The 18,197-nt window shown below is 42.5% G+C and overlaps 1 protein-coding gene across 2 annotated transcripts in view; it reads right to left on the reverse strand.

Annotated features, from left to right (window-relative positions):
* ADAMTS2 (ADAM metallopeptidase with thrombospondin type 1 motif 2) overlaps nt 1–18,197 on the reverse strand; it is a 295,279-nt gene that overhangs the window by 94,485 nt on the left and 182,597 nt on the right. For both annotated transcript variants that reach the window (XM_081939142.1, XM_081939141.1), the window contains exon 4: nt 817–1,016. In XM_081939142.1, coding sequence (XP_081795268.1) covers nt 817–1,016 — 200 coding nt within the window. The remainder of the gene's footprint in view (nt 1–816; nt 1,017–18,197) is intronic.

Raw genomic sequence — 18,197 nt, forward strand, 5'->3', positions numbered from 1 at the left:
TTGTCATTAACTGGTGAGAACTCTTCAAAATTTCAAGAACAAGCTTTTCTATTTCTTTCTTGGATATAGTAAAGTGCTCTACAATGTGCAAAGTCCCTCTCGTTCTACTTGAAGCAGTAGAAAACGTTTGATTGTAAAGAACTTCTGTTATTGAATATAAAAGAACTATAGTCTGAACAGGTCTCAATTTGGTTTATACTCTTGTGCTTGAAGTAGATGAAGCATTACTTAAATGCTAAAGTAGTCTTCACAGTTGGATAAAGAGATAATGATCTGAATGTTTGAGATATTTCTTCTGCCAGGCCTTGGAATAGGATGGTTGTGAAGCCCATTAGCACAAGACTGGATGTTTGTCCTTTTGCTCAAGCTGTATTCTCTTTTTCTATGCATTATTTCACATTTATTTTTAGTCACACAGAATCATCAAGGGGTCGGACACAGAGGTGGTATTCAGCAGGTTCTGACCAGTTCTGGAGAACCGGTAGTGGAAATTTTGAGTGGTTTGGAGAACTGGTAAATACCACCTCCTACCGGCCACATCCCCATCGATTCTCTGCCTCCCGAGTCCTAGCTGATCAGGAGGAAATGGGGATTTTGCAGTAACCTTCCCCTGCCATGCCCACCAAGCCACACCCACCAAGTAATGCCCACCAAGCCACATTTACAGAACCGGGAGTAAAAAAAATTGAATACCACCACTGGTCCAACAGCCTCGCTATAAAAATAAATAAATACAATAGAGATTTGCAAGACCTGTTAAGTAATCCAACTGGACTCAATTAAATCTCTAGCACTAAAAAATGAAAAGTTACTCACTATGTTCATCAGAGTCAGAAGATACTTCTGAACATGTTCTTTCCCATGGAACTGTACAACTGAGTCATCAACTCCAAGAAGCACTTCAATGCTGTAGTCATCGTCAGCCGCATGTCTTGGGTATCTCCTCCTCTTCCTGGAGGAACTGATTTCATCTTTCAATAGGTACAGCATGCTGTCTAGATTGCTCAAATCAGCCTCTAGAAGAAATTGAAATTAAAAAAAATTGTGTTTGAATTTTAGATGTCATTTTTATTCTCTCATAACCCAGCCCTTTCCAGATGTTAAGAGACCAAAACATCTAGTTTGCTTGGCTTGTAATATCCTTTGTTCATAGCAGCTGGTAATTCTGAGAGATACAGTCCCTACACATCTGGAAGGGACAATTTAGAGAAGGCTGCTATTGATTGCAGAATAGGTAAGACCCAAGAGGTTCTTACACAAATACTGTATCTATCTTCAGCGAGCCCAGCACATATTAGCAACCTTAGATTGACTCATTTTCCTTTTTTTAATTTTTCAAAACACACATATACGTATTTAACAGCAGCTTTCCCTGTCTTGGTTACATAACATTTAGATGCTGTAATATGCTTTACATACAACTACAGCTACAGGGTCATATGATACGATATTGCAAACGCTATATATTGTCAAATGCCTTAATGGTCTCTCAGTTCAAGACTTTGACCTTTATAGACAAAACAGTTTTCAGCATGGCTATCTAAAGCACTTTTTTCCATGTAATGTGGAAACTGCTGGGGATATACTACTGAAGCCGTTCGCATTTGAAATTCCACCTGTTATATGTATGAATCAGTTTTCTTTGAGTTATTTCAAAAGTTCAGTATAGATTCTCTTGGGAGTTGTAATGTTCTATTTTCAGAAAAGTATCCACTTGTATCTTTTCAAATTATCTTTTAGTGGTGTTTTAATAGTTCTTTTTGCTGTTTCAACTAATATTTAGGGTTTAACATTTTAATAGTGAATATGATTTCATTATGATTTTGCTTTCTGGAATTATTTGGTGTGTGTGTGTGTATGTATATATATATGTTTTCGTAGATTTTCACGGGTGTAGGTATGCTGGTTTTGTTGTATTCGGGTCTTTTCCCGTGTAAGATTGAGATTGTCTTTGCAACGTTTCGGCAAGATCTCACTTGCCATCTTCAAGTTCCGTTCCCATTTTAAGCCCAAACTTGAAGATGGCAAGTGAGATCTTGCCGAAACGTTGCAAAGACAATCTCAATCTTACACGGGAAAAGACTCGAATACAACAAAACCAGCATATATATATGTATGTGTGTGTGTGTGTGTGTGTGTGTGTATGTATATGTATATGTATATGTATATGTATATATTGTACTTGTGCTGATAAATAAATAAATAAAGGCAACATTAAAAATAAAAATATGTTTTTCTGTAATGAGCCGAAGGACAGAAAGAGGGAGTAGTGAGCTTCCTCCCATATTTGGGCATACCAGGGGTTGTAACACAAATACATACATATATACATGTTATATAATAGATATGCATTGTGAATTGTAATCCAGGTATAAAATGTTCTTATATTTCACACTAAAAGGAGAATAATTTGGCATGATTTTCTTATGAGAAATATTGCCAAATCACTAGTGGCAGCATGTGTGTGTATGTGTATTTTAAAAAGCACATTCTATATTAATATGCATGTACATATTGATAGGCAGTTAGAAGATAGTGCACACTGCTATATGAAGCAAAATGGGAAAATATTACTAATTGGTTTAACAACCAAACTAATAAATGTGATTAACTTTTTAAAGTACCATTACTGCCTTGCTCTACAATCAGATGTGAAAAATATAGGAAAGCGAGATAAATAATATGACATGAAACAATAAGAAATTGTAACCAGGATTTTAGAGACATTTTGGCCATGTTGCTTGGATACCTAAGTTTTTATATCTAATATATTGGAAGGATAAACGGGAGGGGGGGGGCTTTTTAAATTGAAAGATTAATGAAGAATGATTTCTAAAAACAGTATTTTCTAAAAGAAAAAAAATTCTAATGACCCATATGCGACAGTGCTCAAGATGTTGGATTCTGAGCAGACATTGTTTGTTTGTTTTTAATTGTTTAGCCGTGCCTGACTCTTGGTGACTTTATAGGGAAGTGCTCTCCATGCTACCCTGTCAAGCACAGCTTCTTTCAATCATTGTATTTTCAACTTTGCATCAGATTTGATGTTATCAAGCCAGCGTGTTCTTTCCTTGCCCCTTCTTCTTTGTCCATTAACCATTCTTGGCATCATTGCCTTCTCCAATGAATTCACACGCATAACATGGCCAAAGAAAATCAGTGATAGATTTATGATTTTAGCTTCTGATGATGTGTCTGGTTTTATGCAATTTAACACCTCCTGTTAGTTACTCTGCAGAACTTTACGGCAGCACCACAGTTCAAAAGCACCAATTCTTCTTCAATCATCCATTCTTAGTATCCAACTCTCACACCTATGCATTAATGAGTGGCATACTAAAGCCACAAAAACTGACTTTCTCTCATCCCATTTATCACATAAGGTTGTAGAAATAAAATGAATGAAGTTTCCATGTCAGCTGACTCCTTGAGAAGAGACAGACTATATCCTTAATGACTAACTCATCTTGAGCATATTAAACATGCAAGAAGATTGTATCATACAAATGTATAACAATATGATTCCTAGACTTACATATTGACTCCTCCAAGGTCCCTTCCAACCCTTTGATTGTGATGTATGACATTCAGAAGTTACAAAGAAATGGTCTGGTTTCTTAGAACAAGGGCCAGAACATTTGATCTAATTTGTGTTTGCATTTTTTAAATGACAACTCCAACAATTAATCATTCCTATGACCCACTATTGCCAATTGGACATATCTAAAATAAAATCATGCAGTTAATACTAAAGAAGCTCACATTTTTAACAATTTATCATCAACTCAATAACAGTTGCACAATGATTCTCCAGATGTTGTTTGCCAAGAGAAAGGAAGCCAAAATCCAACCACATCTAAAGGTCTGCAGTTTTCTGGTTCTAACCTGGGTCATCTTCTTGCTTGTAAATAAATAAATACAATTTACATCAAATAAAATGTAATCTATAAAACCAGACTCAAAAGGAGCAGTTGTTTTTTTCCTAGATTTTCAGCTAACTTAGTGCCATCCATAGTTTTAAGGCAGAATTGAATGTAATGGTTTGTCATCCCCTGATCTCCAAGACCAGAAATGAACTCAACCAGTGAAATGGTTGTGACAGGTGAAGGCTTTAGAAGTCCTCAACTATTCTTCATTTTCTCATTGGATAGTCATATTTATAGTCAAAGTTCATCATCTGAGGATTCCCTTTCATGTAACCCAACTGCATATCTGCTTTGACCTGTTGCTAGCATTGCAATGATAGAAATCTGATAGTCATTAACTCCATCTCCTTCTCTGTCTTGTTAATTATAATTGTACTACATTGTTCATCTGTACCTTTTCTTATTATTTCCAAGAGACTCAATTTGTCTTTTATCTTACCCAGTGCATTTCCTTCTAATATGGTAAGTCTTTTCATATTTTATACATTCTCTTTTCACAACAACATCGCATTTGGAATCTTACACGGTATGTCATGCATCAGAAAATTAGGCAGGCTGAACTGCAAGGGAGGTTCTATGAGATGAAGCCAAATTGAAGTTTCAACTTAATATTTATGCACTGCACGCTGACAAATGTTCCTTTATGCCATCCTGGTTCAGAAAACACTTTGGTATGAACATGTTCTGAAAACATGTGTTTGGTTATTGTTGAAGTCAAAAGAAGTTTATGCACATACAAGATGTATCTTAAATAAGGACAGAGTGATGGATAAAGGTCCATTGTTCACTTGTGAACTGAATGAAGAATTAAGGCCAGCTGGGGCAAACTTTATTAGGTCCTAAAGAAGGGATGGAAGGCAAATGAATGGATCTGCAAAGGCCAGAGCAAGCTGCCAAAAGAAATTCCTCTGCCATTCACCCGGAGAATAATTTCTACAGAGGCCATTGAGAGAAAGGTGAAGGCTCAGAGAGAGACGAGTGACATTATATAACAGCAGAAGACAAGCAATCCCTGTCCTATTGAGGGCAACCAACCTCTGACCCAGGTCTCAGAAGAAGCTGAGGCCAGCATAACAAATGTTTCTGGAAAACAGGAAGCAGGAAGAGAGAAAAGAGATTGTCTAATAGAAAAAAAAAACCACAGAGTTAAGCTGTGAACAATAAAGGATTAGATGTTCAGGTACAGAAAGAGGCGGTTAAGTACAGGAAGAGATTATAAGCTAAAACAAAATCTAACAGTATCATTGTAAACCATAACCTTTTCAATTTCTCAGAATTTGTTCCTTCCTCTTTTACTTGAAAGTATTTGATGCAAAAAAGAAGTGTTCTGCATATGTTGTACTTAACTGCACAATAAATCCATCTTTTGTACTCAAGGCCCTATTTCTTGCCCTGTTGCCAATATCCCTTATTGGAACGACCTATGACCTGCCCAATCAAAAAATTGTCTCCAAAGTGTGGAAACTGTGACTCATAAATCACATGAAGTCTAATGGGGCTTTAACCAGTCCAAAGGCTATTACAGTATAATCAAACTTCTGATAACGAGAATCAAAGTCAGTTAAATATTCATGTCTGTCTTTCATGCAAATCAGATAGTAGGTTCCTCTGAGGCCCAATTTGGCAAAAATATAGACATTCTACAGCCATTCCAAGAGTGTACAAATGAGAGGAAAAGGGTGAGACGGGGTGAATAAAGCTATTCTGTAAGTTCTCACTGATAACCTACAAATGTTCTGCTATGGGACATGCATGTTTTTACAGCTAGTAGTTTTGCCTATCAAACGCTAAATTTGGAGACAAAATATGAAGATAAAATTGTTATATTAAAAAAAATGTACACCTAAAAAGTATAAAACAATCAGGATGATCTATATGTTACTCCAGCTTCTTTGGCTGGATGTTAAGCTTAGTGAATCCTGGAAAAGAACTTTGTGCTTCTTTTCAGAATCATAGTCCAAATTATATATATGACCACTTAGCTATGCTTCTTCTTGAGCTTGTTTATATTTCTAATTTTCAGAACAGATCTATTCTCTAGCTTCTAGACCTTTCTTACCACTAATCTTTGTCTTAATTTTCTCAATCATTTATAAAGAGTGTATACTTTATAAACTTTATAACTTTATAAAGTTAACTTGTGAACAGGGATTTTACATGACCAAGTTCAAAGAAGACCTGGGGCAATTCGCTGACCATGTTTAGATGGTACCCAAGTTAGACCCAAGTTGTTAGCTCACAAATAAGTACACTTCCATATGATATCTCTGCCTTTTATGTCTAACATTTCAGACTTGTTTAGAGTTTATGTTGTTCTATGACATAGCTACCACTAACCTGAAAATCCTTATTTTTTTTAAAAATCAGAGATGTCAGAAAACACAGCTTCTTCCTGTTGCATCACTTGGATTGTCTGAGGATTATGACATGTTTCCACCATTGTTCTGGCAACAATGTTGCCAGCAACTTTGGAGTTCAGTATGTTCCATACCATCAAAATACCATTTCATTTCTGCAAAACAAAGAGGTTGAGGTCCATCTTTTCATGTTATTTCTGTATATTATTATGAACCTTCCAAGTTTAGAACAAATCAAATTGTAAAGCCGTTTGGGTTTGTTTCACCTTTCGTTTCTAAGTTAGCACCATCATTCTATTATCAGTTTGTATGCAAGTGTGGGACTGACACCCAGGAAAGTGCAGTGTTGTTGCACAGTATGGGTTGTGGCTTATTGATAATGCTTTTCAGTGATTTGAGCAAGGAACTATAGATGACAATCAGTAGTATTATGTTGTTTTGCTTTTGTGTCAGCTTTTCATAAGTCCTCTATTTGTTTCTATTTATTTCTCTATTTGACTGAAATCAAAATGCAATGAATAATCAAAGCAGGTTTTCCAAATATGATGTGGTCCAGATAGGTTGGGAGCACAACTCCCAGAATTCCTAGATAGCTTCTGGATAAACCGATTAGGAAAAGTGGAAGTCATGCTAGCAGGCAGTAGGCAGACAGAAGACTATTATAGAGCAGGGATGTCAAACTAAAGGCCTGTGGGCCAAATCCGGCCCGTTGGTGTTTAGATCTGGCCCATGGGCCTGCCCTGGAAATAGTGAAGGACCAGACTGTGGTGCCTCTGCCAGTAAAAACAGAGCTTGAGAGGGCTGCAAGTGACCCTCCCAAGTTCCATTTTTGGCCGCAACGATCTATTGCAGCCCTCTGCCAGTGAAAATGGAACACAGGGAGGCTGCGTGCGGCCCAGCTGGGGTTCATTTTCAGTCGAGACAGCCTCCTGTAGCTCTCTGCCAGTGAAAACGAAGCTGCAGCTGCCATGTGGTCCGTCCTCCCGCATCTGTAGCATTTCAGCGGACTTCGAAGGAGGGCTGGTCTCAGAGCCTGCTGTGGTGCTGTGGTTCCCTGCTGGCTGGGTGGTTTCAGGTCAGGTTGACCTCTCTCTTGTGTGTCCGGTTGCTTTGTCATGTCATTTGTGCACAGCCCGCTGTCGACTTTTGTTGCTACTCGGAACCACTCAGAGTTGACTTGAGATGTTGCAGTATGCAGTTACTTGGGCAATTTGCTTGTCCAGGTTTGTTCTGAAAAAATGCACCAGCAGCCGCTCTGGTAAACGGGGTAGCCTTCCTATAACCCTCCTAAATTCACGGATGTGCTCTTTGATGGGGCGGCCCCTCTGCTTTAGAAGGAAGGCCGTGCATGGCTCCATTTTCACTGAAAAGGGCTGTAGGAGGCTGTTGTGGCAGAAAACTGAGCCTCGATGAGTGACGTCAAGTTGGCCATGCCCACCCTGGCCATGCTCCACACAGCCTCCCGAGGTCAAACACAACCCTGATGCATCTCTCAACGAAATCGAGTTTGACACCCCTGCTATAGAAAGGAAAGCTGCTTCAAAGTGGAAAGCTATTGTCTCCCCCTGTCAATTTTACAAGATTCTTAATGTCTTATCTTATTACCTGACTAGGATTTGGGAAAAGGTACTTTCTTATGCCAGCTTCATAAGGTGAATGTGTTCAGGGCTATTTTCATTAACCTCTGCCATGTATTCACCAATCAAAGATGATTAAATTACAGAAAATTAGCCCATTTAATGACAATGAAAGGCAATCTTTTGGCATTGTGAGTGACACCTCTAATAATCTCATTTTCAATTTGAGAAGGATGAAATGTGAAAGCTCAGTATAATATTTTGATGACAACAGAAAAATATGACATGTAATCCTTGCATTTTTAAGTAAACCATCTCTTTCCCAGAAAAACAAAATTATATTTCACTATTGTAAAATAAGCATGCAAGCAGCACAAATCCTTGTAAACAATTTAGTAACAAAAACAACATATAGAAAATAACCAATTGCACTTGTATAGAAATTCTAAAATTTTGCAAGATTTTAAGCATAAATAAGCCTCACTAAACTATGGAATTTGCTGTATTTCCAAGAAAGCAATCAGTTTTCTACAATCACCTTTACTTTTGAATTAAAAAAAAAGGTTGGGAAGAGGGAATCACCTTCTTAAACTAATAACTTGCTAAGAGAGAAAATGGAATCGCAGAATGTCTTTTGATTGCTAATGCTGTAAACAAAATAGATTTTTTCCTAATGTAGCATGTATGTATGTATGTATGTATGTATGTATGTATGTATGTATGTATGTATGTATGTATTTATTTATTACAGTGCCTGATGCCAGTGACTCTGGGCAGTTCACAAACTTAGAAACAATGAAACAATCCAATAGTAATAAAAACAAGAAACAAAAATAATGCAAAACAGGCAACAACCAGAAAGCAAACGCACACTACCCAGAATGTATTTTTAATACAGGAAGATTAATTTGTTAAATGTACTTTGAAAGGTGTTGACCAAATCCTGATCAAAAGAATGTGAGAAATGACAAGGATTAAACAATGGGAAGTAAAGTCCAATTTTGTGCCAGGATTACAGTTTTGCTCCCTAGTATATCTCTGAGAAATTTAGGAAGGGGCAGAATGGAAGTATTGGGTATATATGATGAAGTGAAGAGGCTTGAGGTACAAGATGTTCTGCATAAATATGCAGGTTGGTCACTGAATGCAGTAAGGATCATATCTATGATGAAAGTAAAAGATATGCGAGAATAATGAAATGTGAATGGTTCAGTGTTGAGCAAGAAGGAAGGAGAGGCTGCATCGGGTTAGAATGGGGAACTTAAGAATGGCGTTTGGTGAAACAATAACATATAGAGTGAAGAGGGGTTAATTCAGTTATCAAAATTAGTAAAGAGCATGAAAGAAGAAGGTTGAAACTGTTTGGTTATATCAGTAAAAATGAATAAGGGTTCATTTGAATGAATTACAGAACAAATAAATGAAGAAAGACTGAACGATTGAGAGGAGAGGAAAGACTGAGAAATTCCTAGGTTGAGGCTTATGAAATCAAGAAGTTTAAAGAACAAAGGCAATCTATGAAGTAACATAATTATAATAATTGGTGCTGGTATAAATCATCACTAGGTGTTTTCTTTGTCTTATTACATGCTTTCGATTTCCTTAGTTTATGATTCCTCACTCCTTTTCTGTCCTCTGCACAATATTGTTTGCTGCAAAAGGGAACAGAGTAATGGGTTGGGCACACCTATAGATGATTATAGTGGAGGAACCAAACAGGCATGAGTGAACTGCATGAACAAGCCCACAATTAATTCTTCCAAAGCCAAGATCTTCCACAATCTCATTGAACATTCCACTCAGATGTGTCTTACGTCTAACTTCACTGTCAATTTTAATGCTAAGAAAACAATACCTTACTTGCTAATGTGTCAAATTAACTACAACATGAAATTCTCAGGTCTTCTTTAAAATTGCACTTATTGTACGAAGACTTATTTCTTTCAGAAAGAAAGGGAGATGCATACGGTACCCTGATTTTAATTATGTCTGAACAAGGCTGAAATCCTCATAATTCTTTTTGGTATTTTGCCTGCAGAGTTTTGCCAAATGTAAGGAAGAGCTGGGTTATGCTTATGGGTATAACTCAGGTGTGTTTAACCTGCAGACCAGGGGCCACATGTGCCCCTGGACAACTAGTAATGTGGCTCCATAAAAAATTAAAAATATTTTTAAAAATAAAGTAAGTTTGTTATTTATATACATTGACTATATTATATATCTTATATTTGGCCCAAGACAATTCCTCTTCATTCAATACAGACCAGCCAAGCCAAAATGTTGGACAATCATGGTATAACTAATTAAAATTTCAGTATATTTGTAATAATCCTTTATTGAAGCCTCCAGCCCTGACTCAACATTTAACAGAATACATGAATTTAATGTTGGTGCTGGAGTATAAAACCAGCACCACAACTGTACTTAACTTGTCAAACTGCTTTCTTCTACACCAGTGATGGCGAATCTTTTTTGGCTCGTGTGCCACAAGTGGGGGGAGCGCAGGGGGGTCGAGTGCGGGCGTGCCGCACCCATAATGCAAAGCGCGACCCCCCCAGTGCGCATGCGTGCACAACGCGCAACCCCCCCAATTTTTACTTTTTTTTTGCCCTCCCCAGGCTCCAGGGGTTTTATAGGAGTCTGGGGAGGGCGAAAAGAGCCTCCCCCGCCCCCCCGGAGGCTTCAGGGATCGTCCCTGAAGACTTCGGAACGCTTAAAACCACCCTCCGAGCAAACCGGAAGTGACTTCCGGGTTGCTCGGAGGGTGGTTTTAAGCACTCCGAAGGCATCAGGGAAGCCTCGGACAGTCCCTGAAGCCATCGGAACGCTTAAAACCACCCTCCGAGCAACCCGGAAGTCACTTCCGGTTTGCTCGGAGGGTGGTTTTAAGCGTTCCGAAGGCTTCAGGGAAGCCTCGGACGGTCCCTGAAGCCTTCGGAACGCTTAAAACGACCCTCCGAGCAACCCGGAAGTCACTTCCGGTTTGATTGGAGGGTGGTTTTATATATATATATGTATGTATGTATGTGTATATGTATGTATGTATGTATGTATGTATGTATGTGTATATGTATATATATATATATATATATATATATATATATATATATATATATGTATGTATGTATGTATGTATGTATGTATGTATGTATGTATGTATGTATGTATGTATGTATGTATGTATGTATGTATGTGTATATGTATGTATGTGTATATATATACATATATGTATATATATATATATATATATATATATATATGTATTTGTGTTACAACCCCTGGTATGCCTAAATATGGGAGGAAGGTCACTACTCCCTCTTTCTGTCCTTCGGCTCATCACAGAAGACCATGCAGGCAGAAAACCATATTTTTATTTTTAATGTTGCCTTTTTTATATATATATTTGTGTTGTATTTGTACTGATAAATAGTCCTGATGAATAGTACTCCTTTGTACTGATAAAGTCTCCCTTTATTTATTTATCAGTACAAATACAACACACATATATATGCAACATATAATTGTCCATGTGAGAAACAATTTTCAATTGCTGGAAAGATGTTAGACCGGGCACATTTACCAAAAGCATGCGAAGAAAGAAACATTCCCAGGGTAGTTCCCTCCAGGCAGGCCCATGCTGTTATCAGCGGCGGCAAGGTTCATAAGGGTCTTGCCCACCTGGTGGGCCCTGCCACTCACTGCACCAGCCATGGCTCCCCCGGCAGAGGCATGGAAGTGAGCCACGGTGGCCCCTGCAAGAGCCGCCATGGAAGACGCTCCCGCAGCCCCCAGCCTGGCGCCCTCCAAGCTCCCCGCAACGGGCAGCCTCCAGAACAACGGGCTGGATGGGGTCCCTGAAGACCCCAGCATGGGAGGGAGGCTGGGGGTGTCTCCCGTGGGTGTATTGGGGTGGCAGGTGGGTGCTGCTGTTGGTCAGGCCTCAGGGCTGCTGGGCCGGGCGAGGCTGGTTGGGGGAGACGGTGTTGGGGCTGTCAGCCTCGTGGAAGTTGTTGAGCATCTCCTCAGAGGAGCTGCGCTTGGACTCCCCCAAGTCGGTGGCCCAGGAGAGCGAGACGTCCAGGATCTCGGAGGACGAGAAGTCCTCCGTGTGCAACTTGTCCAGGTCATCATAGCTCTCTGTGTCTTCGGCGATGCTGTTGTTGGAGCTGAGGCTGGCTGAGATCTGTGCTGGGGTCATGCTGGTGATCTGGAAGCCGCTCTTCTTCTTCAACTGGGCGCCTGCCAGACCCCCAACACCTCCTCCTCCCTGCGAGAGCAGCACCAGGCTCTGCAGCGGAGATGCCCCAGGAGGGCAGGAGGAGACAGAGATGGAGGCAGCATCGGAGGCTAGGGGAGGCGGCGTCGGCTGGGCCGGCAGGTCAGGCAGGAAGTCCTCCAAGCCGGTGCTGCTGCTGCTGCTGCCGGCCCGCCGAGGCAGCATCGCGGCTGTGACATCTTCTTCCTCTCCCGCGCCTCCGCCAGGATGCTTTGGCTGCTGCTGCATTGGGGTGGGCGGAACCCCGCCGCTGCCATCGATGATGATGACACCTCCTTCAGGAGCCGGCCCAGCCAGGCTGAGGAGGAGAGGAGAAGATGGGCGCCACCCCTGACCCAGCTTCCCTCAGCGGCGGCGGCGAGAGAAGGCAGCCGGCGTCCCCTGAGAAGCAGGAGGAGGAAGGATGCGAGGCAGCCCCCACCAGCCGCCACCCAATCCAGAGATGCTGCTGCCGCTGCAGCCGCTGTCTCACAGGGCACCCAGTGGGCACCCCAGCCCCACTGTGCCTCAGGCTGACACCACCACCTCCCCCTGTCAGAGCCGCCTTGGCGAGGCCATAGCTGGCTCACTGTGAGGGGATGGTGGAGACTATGCGCGGCCGGCCGGCCTGAGGAGATGCTTCCCCTCCGCCTCCTCTGGAGCTCCACTGGGCTGGGCGTGGGGAGGCTGGCTTAAGGGCAGGGGGAGGCGGCCAAGGGATGGCGCAGGTGCCACCCCGCCTCAGACAGCAAAGGCCCGGTGGGAGGAGAGGGGAGAAAAGCATGTTTTTACCTGTCACAGATGTGACATCTATATAATATATGTATATAAAAACATGCACGTATTCGAATGCAACGTTGTGTCAAAATTTCAAAGCAATCGGTGAAGAACCTTCGGAGATTTGAGATTTTGAACAAACAAACATTACATTTTTATTTATATATAGATATAAATATCACAAAATGTCAGAATTCATCTGCCTTGGCATGAGAGATTTAATTTTTCAAGCTCTTTATTACTAAGTAGTCTTTAAGGTATTACGGAAAAAAAAGATTTAAAGAGCAAGAGAGCAAAACTTCACAAAGAGGATCTGGCTTTCAGTAAGACTTTTTCATCTCAAATACATTCTCTCTCTGCTTGTTCATATTATTTCTATATTGGCTCCTTCCAGATTAAGCCTTCCTGTCTATAACAATGTAGTTTTTATGAATTAGTGGAAATTAATTAATTGATGCACAGAAAAAACCCTGCTAAGACTTGAATTTAAAACCCTTATTCCAGTTAAGGTTCATGGCTTGATGCCAGATACTGAATCAGAATGATAACAAGTTGAGAAGCCTGTCAACCATTTGAAAATGAGCAGGAATGAGAAAACAGTTGGAACTGGGTCACTGAAATTTGGAAGAAGGGGGGAAAATATGACTTTGAAACTTCCCCAGCACCAGAGAACACACTGATCTGCAATTTGCTTTGTAATCCCAAACCATCATAAAACAGAAGAGTCCTGCTTGGCTTTGCCAAATATAAAAAGCTAGAAATCTGGAGCCTGCCAGACAAACCAGAAATCTTGTCAGGTTTTTTTGTTAGATTCTCCAGTCAGGAAGTCGCAATGTATTTTTAATATGGCAGAGCCAGACCTTCTGAGGCCTTGCAAGCAGGGGAAAGAATTCCTAAACACACCTACTCACTGAAATGTCTAGCTTTATAGCAAAGCCTGCTTATTTAAAGAAAAGGGAGGAAGAAAATGCTTTAGCCTTGCTAAAAGGAATGGACAGATCAGTCCTATAGTTATTACTAGAAAAGAAAACTTAGATGCAAAACTTCCAATTTAGCTCTATACTTGAAGGATTGATCCGTTTATATCTGCCTTTTCAGATATAAAAATCTATATATAAATCTTTCCAAAGTGGCACGTCACTGAAAGTTTTGCATTATTTTTTATAATTCTAGCATTCGTTTTATAATAACAGCATTATAACTGAGCATGGATCCCTATTTGGCATACAAGGCCTGATACTGGATTCTTGTTCGTCTTTTTCTTATAGGTCAGTTTTTGCAAAGATTGGTGCTTTGCAGATACTGTATGTTGGATTCCAGCTCTCAGAATTCCCATTCCGTACATAGGCTGCCTGGGTCACTGCATTCTGGACCACTTGAAGATTCCAGATGGAATCCTTAAAGACAACTCCATGTAGAGTGAAGTGTAGCATTCCAACTGTGATGTAGCTAAGGCATGAGTGACTGTCTTGAAGTGCCTCCTGGCCTGGGAAAGGGCACAACTGGCATACAAGATGAAACTGCAAAGAAGAAACTATGAGGCAAGGAGGACCCCTAGGCTGCAGCAGTCTGCCAGTTTCAAATACATATATTATACAATCTAAGAGTAACTATGTCAAAAAACAGACTACTGAATCTATCACATTGCCTGTTCTTATAACCAGCAAGCTGTTGTGAGCTGTTCTAGCCCACTTTCCTATAGGACAGCGGTTCTCAAACAATTAGTCTCAGGATCCCTTTACCTTCCTGAAACAGTATTGCAGGCTTACTCTGCTCACAATCTGGAGTTCAATCCTAATGGAGCTCAAGGTTGACTCAGTCTTCCCTTTCAAGGTCGGTGAAATGAGAATTCATATTGTTGGGGGCAATATGCAGCCCAGAGAATAAGTGGGGGTGGTATATAAATCTAAGTGCTATTGCTATAGCTATTCTTCAAAATGACTGGGGCCCCCAAAGAGTTTTGATTTCTGCAGGATGTGTCCCACAGAAATCAAAATTCTCTGAGGTCCTCAATCATTTTGAAGAATTATGTACTCTATTAAAAATTAGAAACAGGGTGTTGGTATCTACCTGATACGCCTCTTCTCATAGTGGGGGAGGAGTATCCAGGATGGGTTGACCTTGTCCTCTCTTGATTGGACTGAGTCAGATAAGCTCTTTTAGCTACGCCTTGGTCACCAGGCTCCACCCAGTTATCGGTGAAGAACTCTATCCAACTCGCTGTGTCATCCACTCTAGACTTTGTTTTAGTTTCAAACCTTTATTTATTACTTCAACAGAACAGTTCAACAAACAACATAACAATTTCACAACATACCCATATCAGGGAGGGGCTGGATACTCCTGCCCCACTATGAGAAGAGACGTATCAGGTAAGTACCAACACCCTTTCTCCATAGTGAGGGGAGGAGTATCCAGGATGGGACATACCAAAGCCTACACGTCCCTAGGGAGGGTTACACATTTGAGTATATGCCCAAACGTATGCCTGGTGAGGCATGTCCCCCACCCTGTGAACAGCCTGCAACACCCTACGTCCAAATGAGGCTTCCGCAGAAGCAAAGGAGTCCAACTTGTAATTCCTCACGAATGGTGAGGGGGGAGACCCTGTGGCTGCCCTACAGATCTCACATAGTGAGGTCTGCATGGCCCAGGCGGCCGAAGTGGCCGCGCTTCATGTAGAATGTGCTGTGATAGAGTTCGGTGTTTGCAGACCCCGTGCCTGATAGGCAGAAGCAATACAGGTTCTTAACCACCTGCCTATCGTGGTGGAAGTCACCTTGTTTCCCAGGGATCCCGGCTGGAAGGAAACAAATAGGGCTTCCGACTTCCTGTTCGGCCTGGTTCTTCTGAGGTAAATCCTCAGAGCCCTCCTCACATTCAAGGTGTGCCACTTTCTCTCTAATGGGTGAGAAGGGTCTGAGCAGAAATTTGGCAATATCAGCTCCTGCGAGTGATGGAAGCAAGAACACAGTTTGGTATGAAGGAGGGATCCAACCTTAGCACTACCCTGTCCTGGAACACGCAAAGATCTTCCCTGGTAGACAGAGCCTGCAGTTCGGATATCCTCCTGACAGAGATTATGGCCACCAAAAAGGGCACCTTAAGTGTCAGGAACTTCAGAGAGACAGTATGTAATGGTTTGAACAGAAGGCGTGTCAGAGTGTCCAACACCTTGTATAAGTCCCAGGAAGGGTTCCCGCGCACCATGGGCGGTTTAAGATTGGAGGCCCCTTTGAGGAACCACCTGACCATCGGATGGTGAGTCAGTGTCTGAGATCTACTGCACAGGAGTACTGATGAAATGGCCGAGACCTGTCTCCTAATCGTGTTGGAAGCCAATCCTCTGTCCAGCCTCTCCTGAAGGAAGTCCAGAACTTGTGCAACAGTGGCCCTGACCGGATCGTGGCCCCTAGAGATGCACCATGTTGAAAAAGCCCACCCTGTAGTGCTGTAAATGGGCTCTGTAGAGGGTCTGCGAGCTGCCTGGATAGTCTGTATAACCCTAGGGGAGAAGTGATCTTTCCTCAGGATTCTCCGCTCAAGCGCCAAGCAGTCAACTGAAGCCACTGAGGGTCCGGGTGTTCCAGTGACCCCAGACTGAGGGAGATCCTCTCCTGAGGGATCCTCTAGGGCCTGTCCACCGAGAGGGATTGGAGATCGGCAAACCAAGGCCTTCGGGGCCAGTGTGGGGCAATCAGTACCACGTCCGGCCCCTCCCGCAAGATTTTTTGTATGACCCTGGGGATCAGGGATAAGGGTGGATAGGCATAGAGGAGCCCCCGGGGCCAAGGGCTGCAGAGAGCATCTACTCCCTCTGCCCCCGGTACCTGGAGTAAAACCTCGGGAGCTGGGCGTTGAGAGGAGTGGCGAATAGGTCGACCTCTGGGCATCTGAAGCGCTCTGCCAGCTCCTCGAAGATTGCTGGCTGCAGCTTCCACTCCAAATTGTCCACCTTGGGCTGAGCCAGTCGGCTCAGTTTGTGGTGGGTTCAGGCATGGGGACCGGCCTGTATGACTCTTTTGCCATGGCTAGAAGGGTGCTATGATTCTATGACTAGGATTAGCGCAGAAAATTTCTTGAATGTATTATGAATTCTTTGAGTTCAATTCACTTGTTGGCCACTAGGGTGCATTGCAAGACTTTGTAGGTGCAGGCACAGTTCAGATGTCAGCCTCTAGAGTGCATTGCAAAACTTGTAGACGCAGACACAGTTCACTGGTCAGCCACTAGAGTGCATTGCAGGGCTTTGGAGATGCAGGCGCAGTTCATGTGTCAGCCACTAGGCATTGCAAGTGTTGGCCTGAAATACTGGATTGCAGTTTGTAGAGGAGACACTAGTGGGTGCTGCTTGTGCCTACTGTTTGCAGTGATTGGTAATGGTGCCTTCCTTGCTGTTAAAGGATGGAAGGCTGAGTCAATCTTGAGCCAGTGAGATTTGAACTGCCAAACTGCAGCTAGCAGTCAGCTGAAGTAGCCTGCAGTACTGCATTCTAAGCCCTGTGCCACCTCGGCTCTAGTTGCCAAGGCTATTCTGCTGGTTAGGTTTGTCAAGCCGACTCTCCAGGTTGCCTTGCCACCCCCACCCTTGGATGGACCTTCAGGAGTAATCTCCAACCTGATTGGAGGCTCTTCTGCCCTTCCAGTGGGGCTGCCGGCTTTAGAAGCAAGGACTTGATTCCTGCCTGTGTCCTCCGAGCTGCAGGAGGCCGCCATCTTGGGCCATGTGGGGACTCTCCTCCCCCTTCTTTTCAAATGGTGCTGCGTGGCAAATACAACAGCCCTGCCGGTCAGGGCTTTGAAAAAGCGGTTTGTGCTACTAAGAGGTGCCGGTCAGGGCTTTGAAAAAGCGGCTTGTGCTACTAAGAGTGCCGCTTTCTCCTGTGGCCTCCTGCTGTTAACAGCAGCTCGCTGAGAGCCTTGCCGCCTCCTCCTCCAGCTGCTTTCTCTTCCTTAAAGGGAAGTTTTTCCTTAAAGGGAAGACCTTCTTTAAAGGGAAAGCCTCAGCAGCGATCTGAGCCTCGTTGCCCTGTCTGGGCTTCTCCGGCTAGTCAGGCACTCAGAAAAGGATTGAATAGGGCTTGCATAAATCATGATAGCAAGGTTGCTGGAACACAGGATAACAAAGCCCAAGGTGTTGAAGGGAATCTACACCTGGAGGGAGGGGTCCCCTTCTGCAGCCCTGCCAGGTGAAGAGAAATCTGGTAATCTTTCCTCAGGTTCCAGGCCAGTGGGGGGGGGGTGTCTCCCTGCTCCTGGCCTTGTGGCCGATGCGCTCCAAGGCTTGGTGCCTCTGTCTTTCATA

This window comes from Natrix helvetica, assembly GCF_964273705.1.
Source record: "Natrix helvetica genome assembly, chromosome: 1".
Taxonomy (NCBI): domain Eukaryota; kingdom Metazoa; phylum Chordata; class Lepidosauria; order Squamata; family Natricidae; genus Natrix; species Natrix helvetica.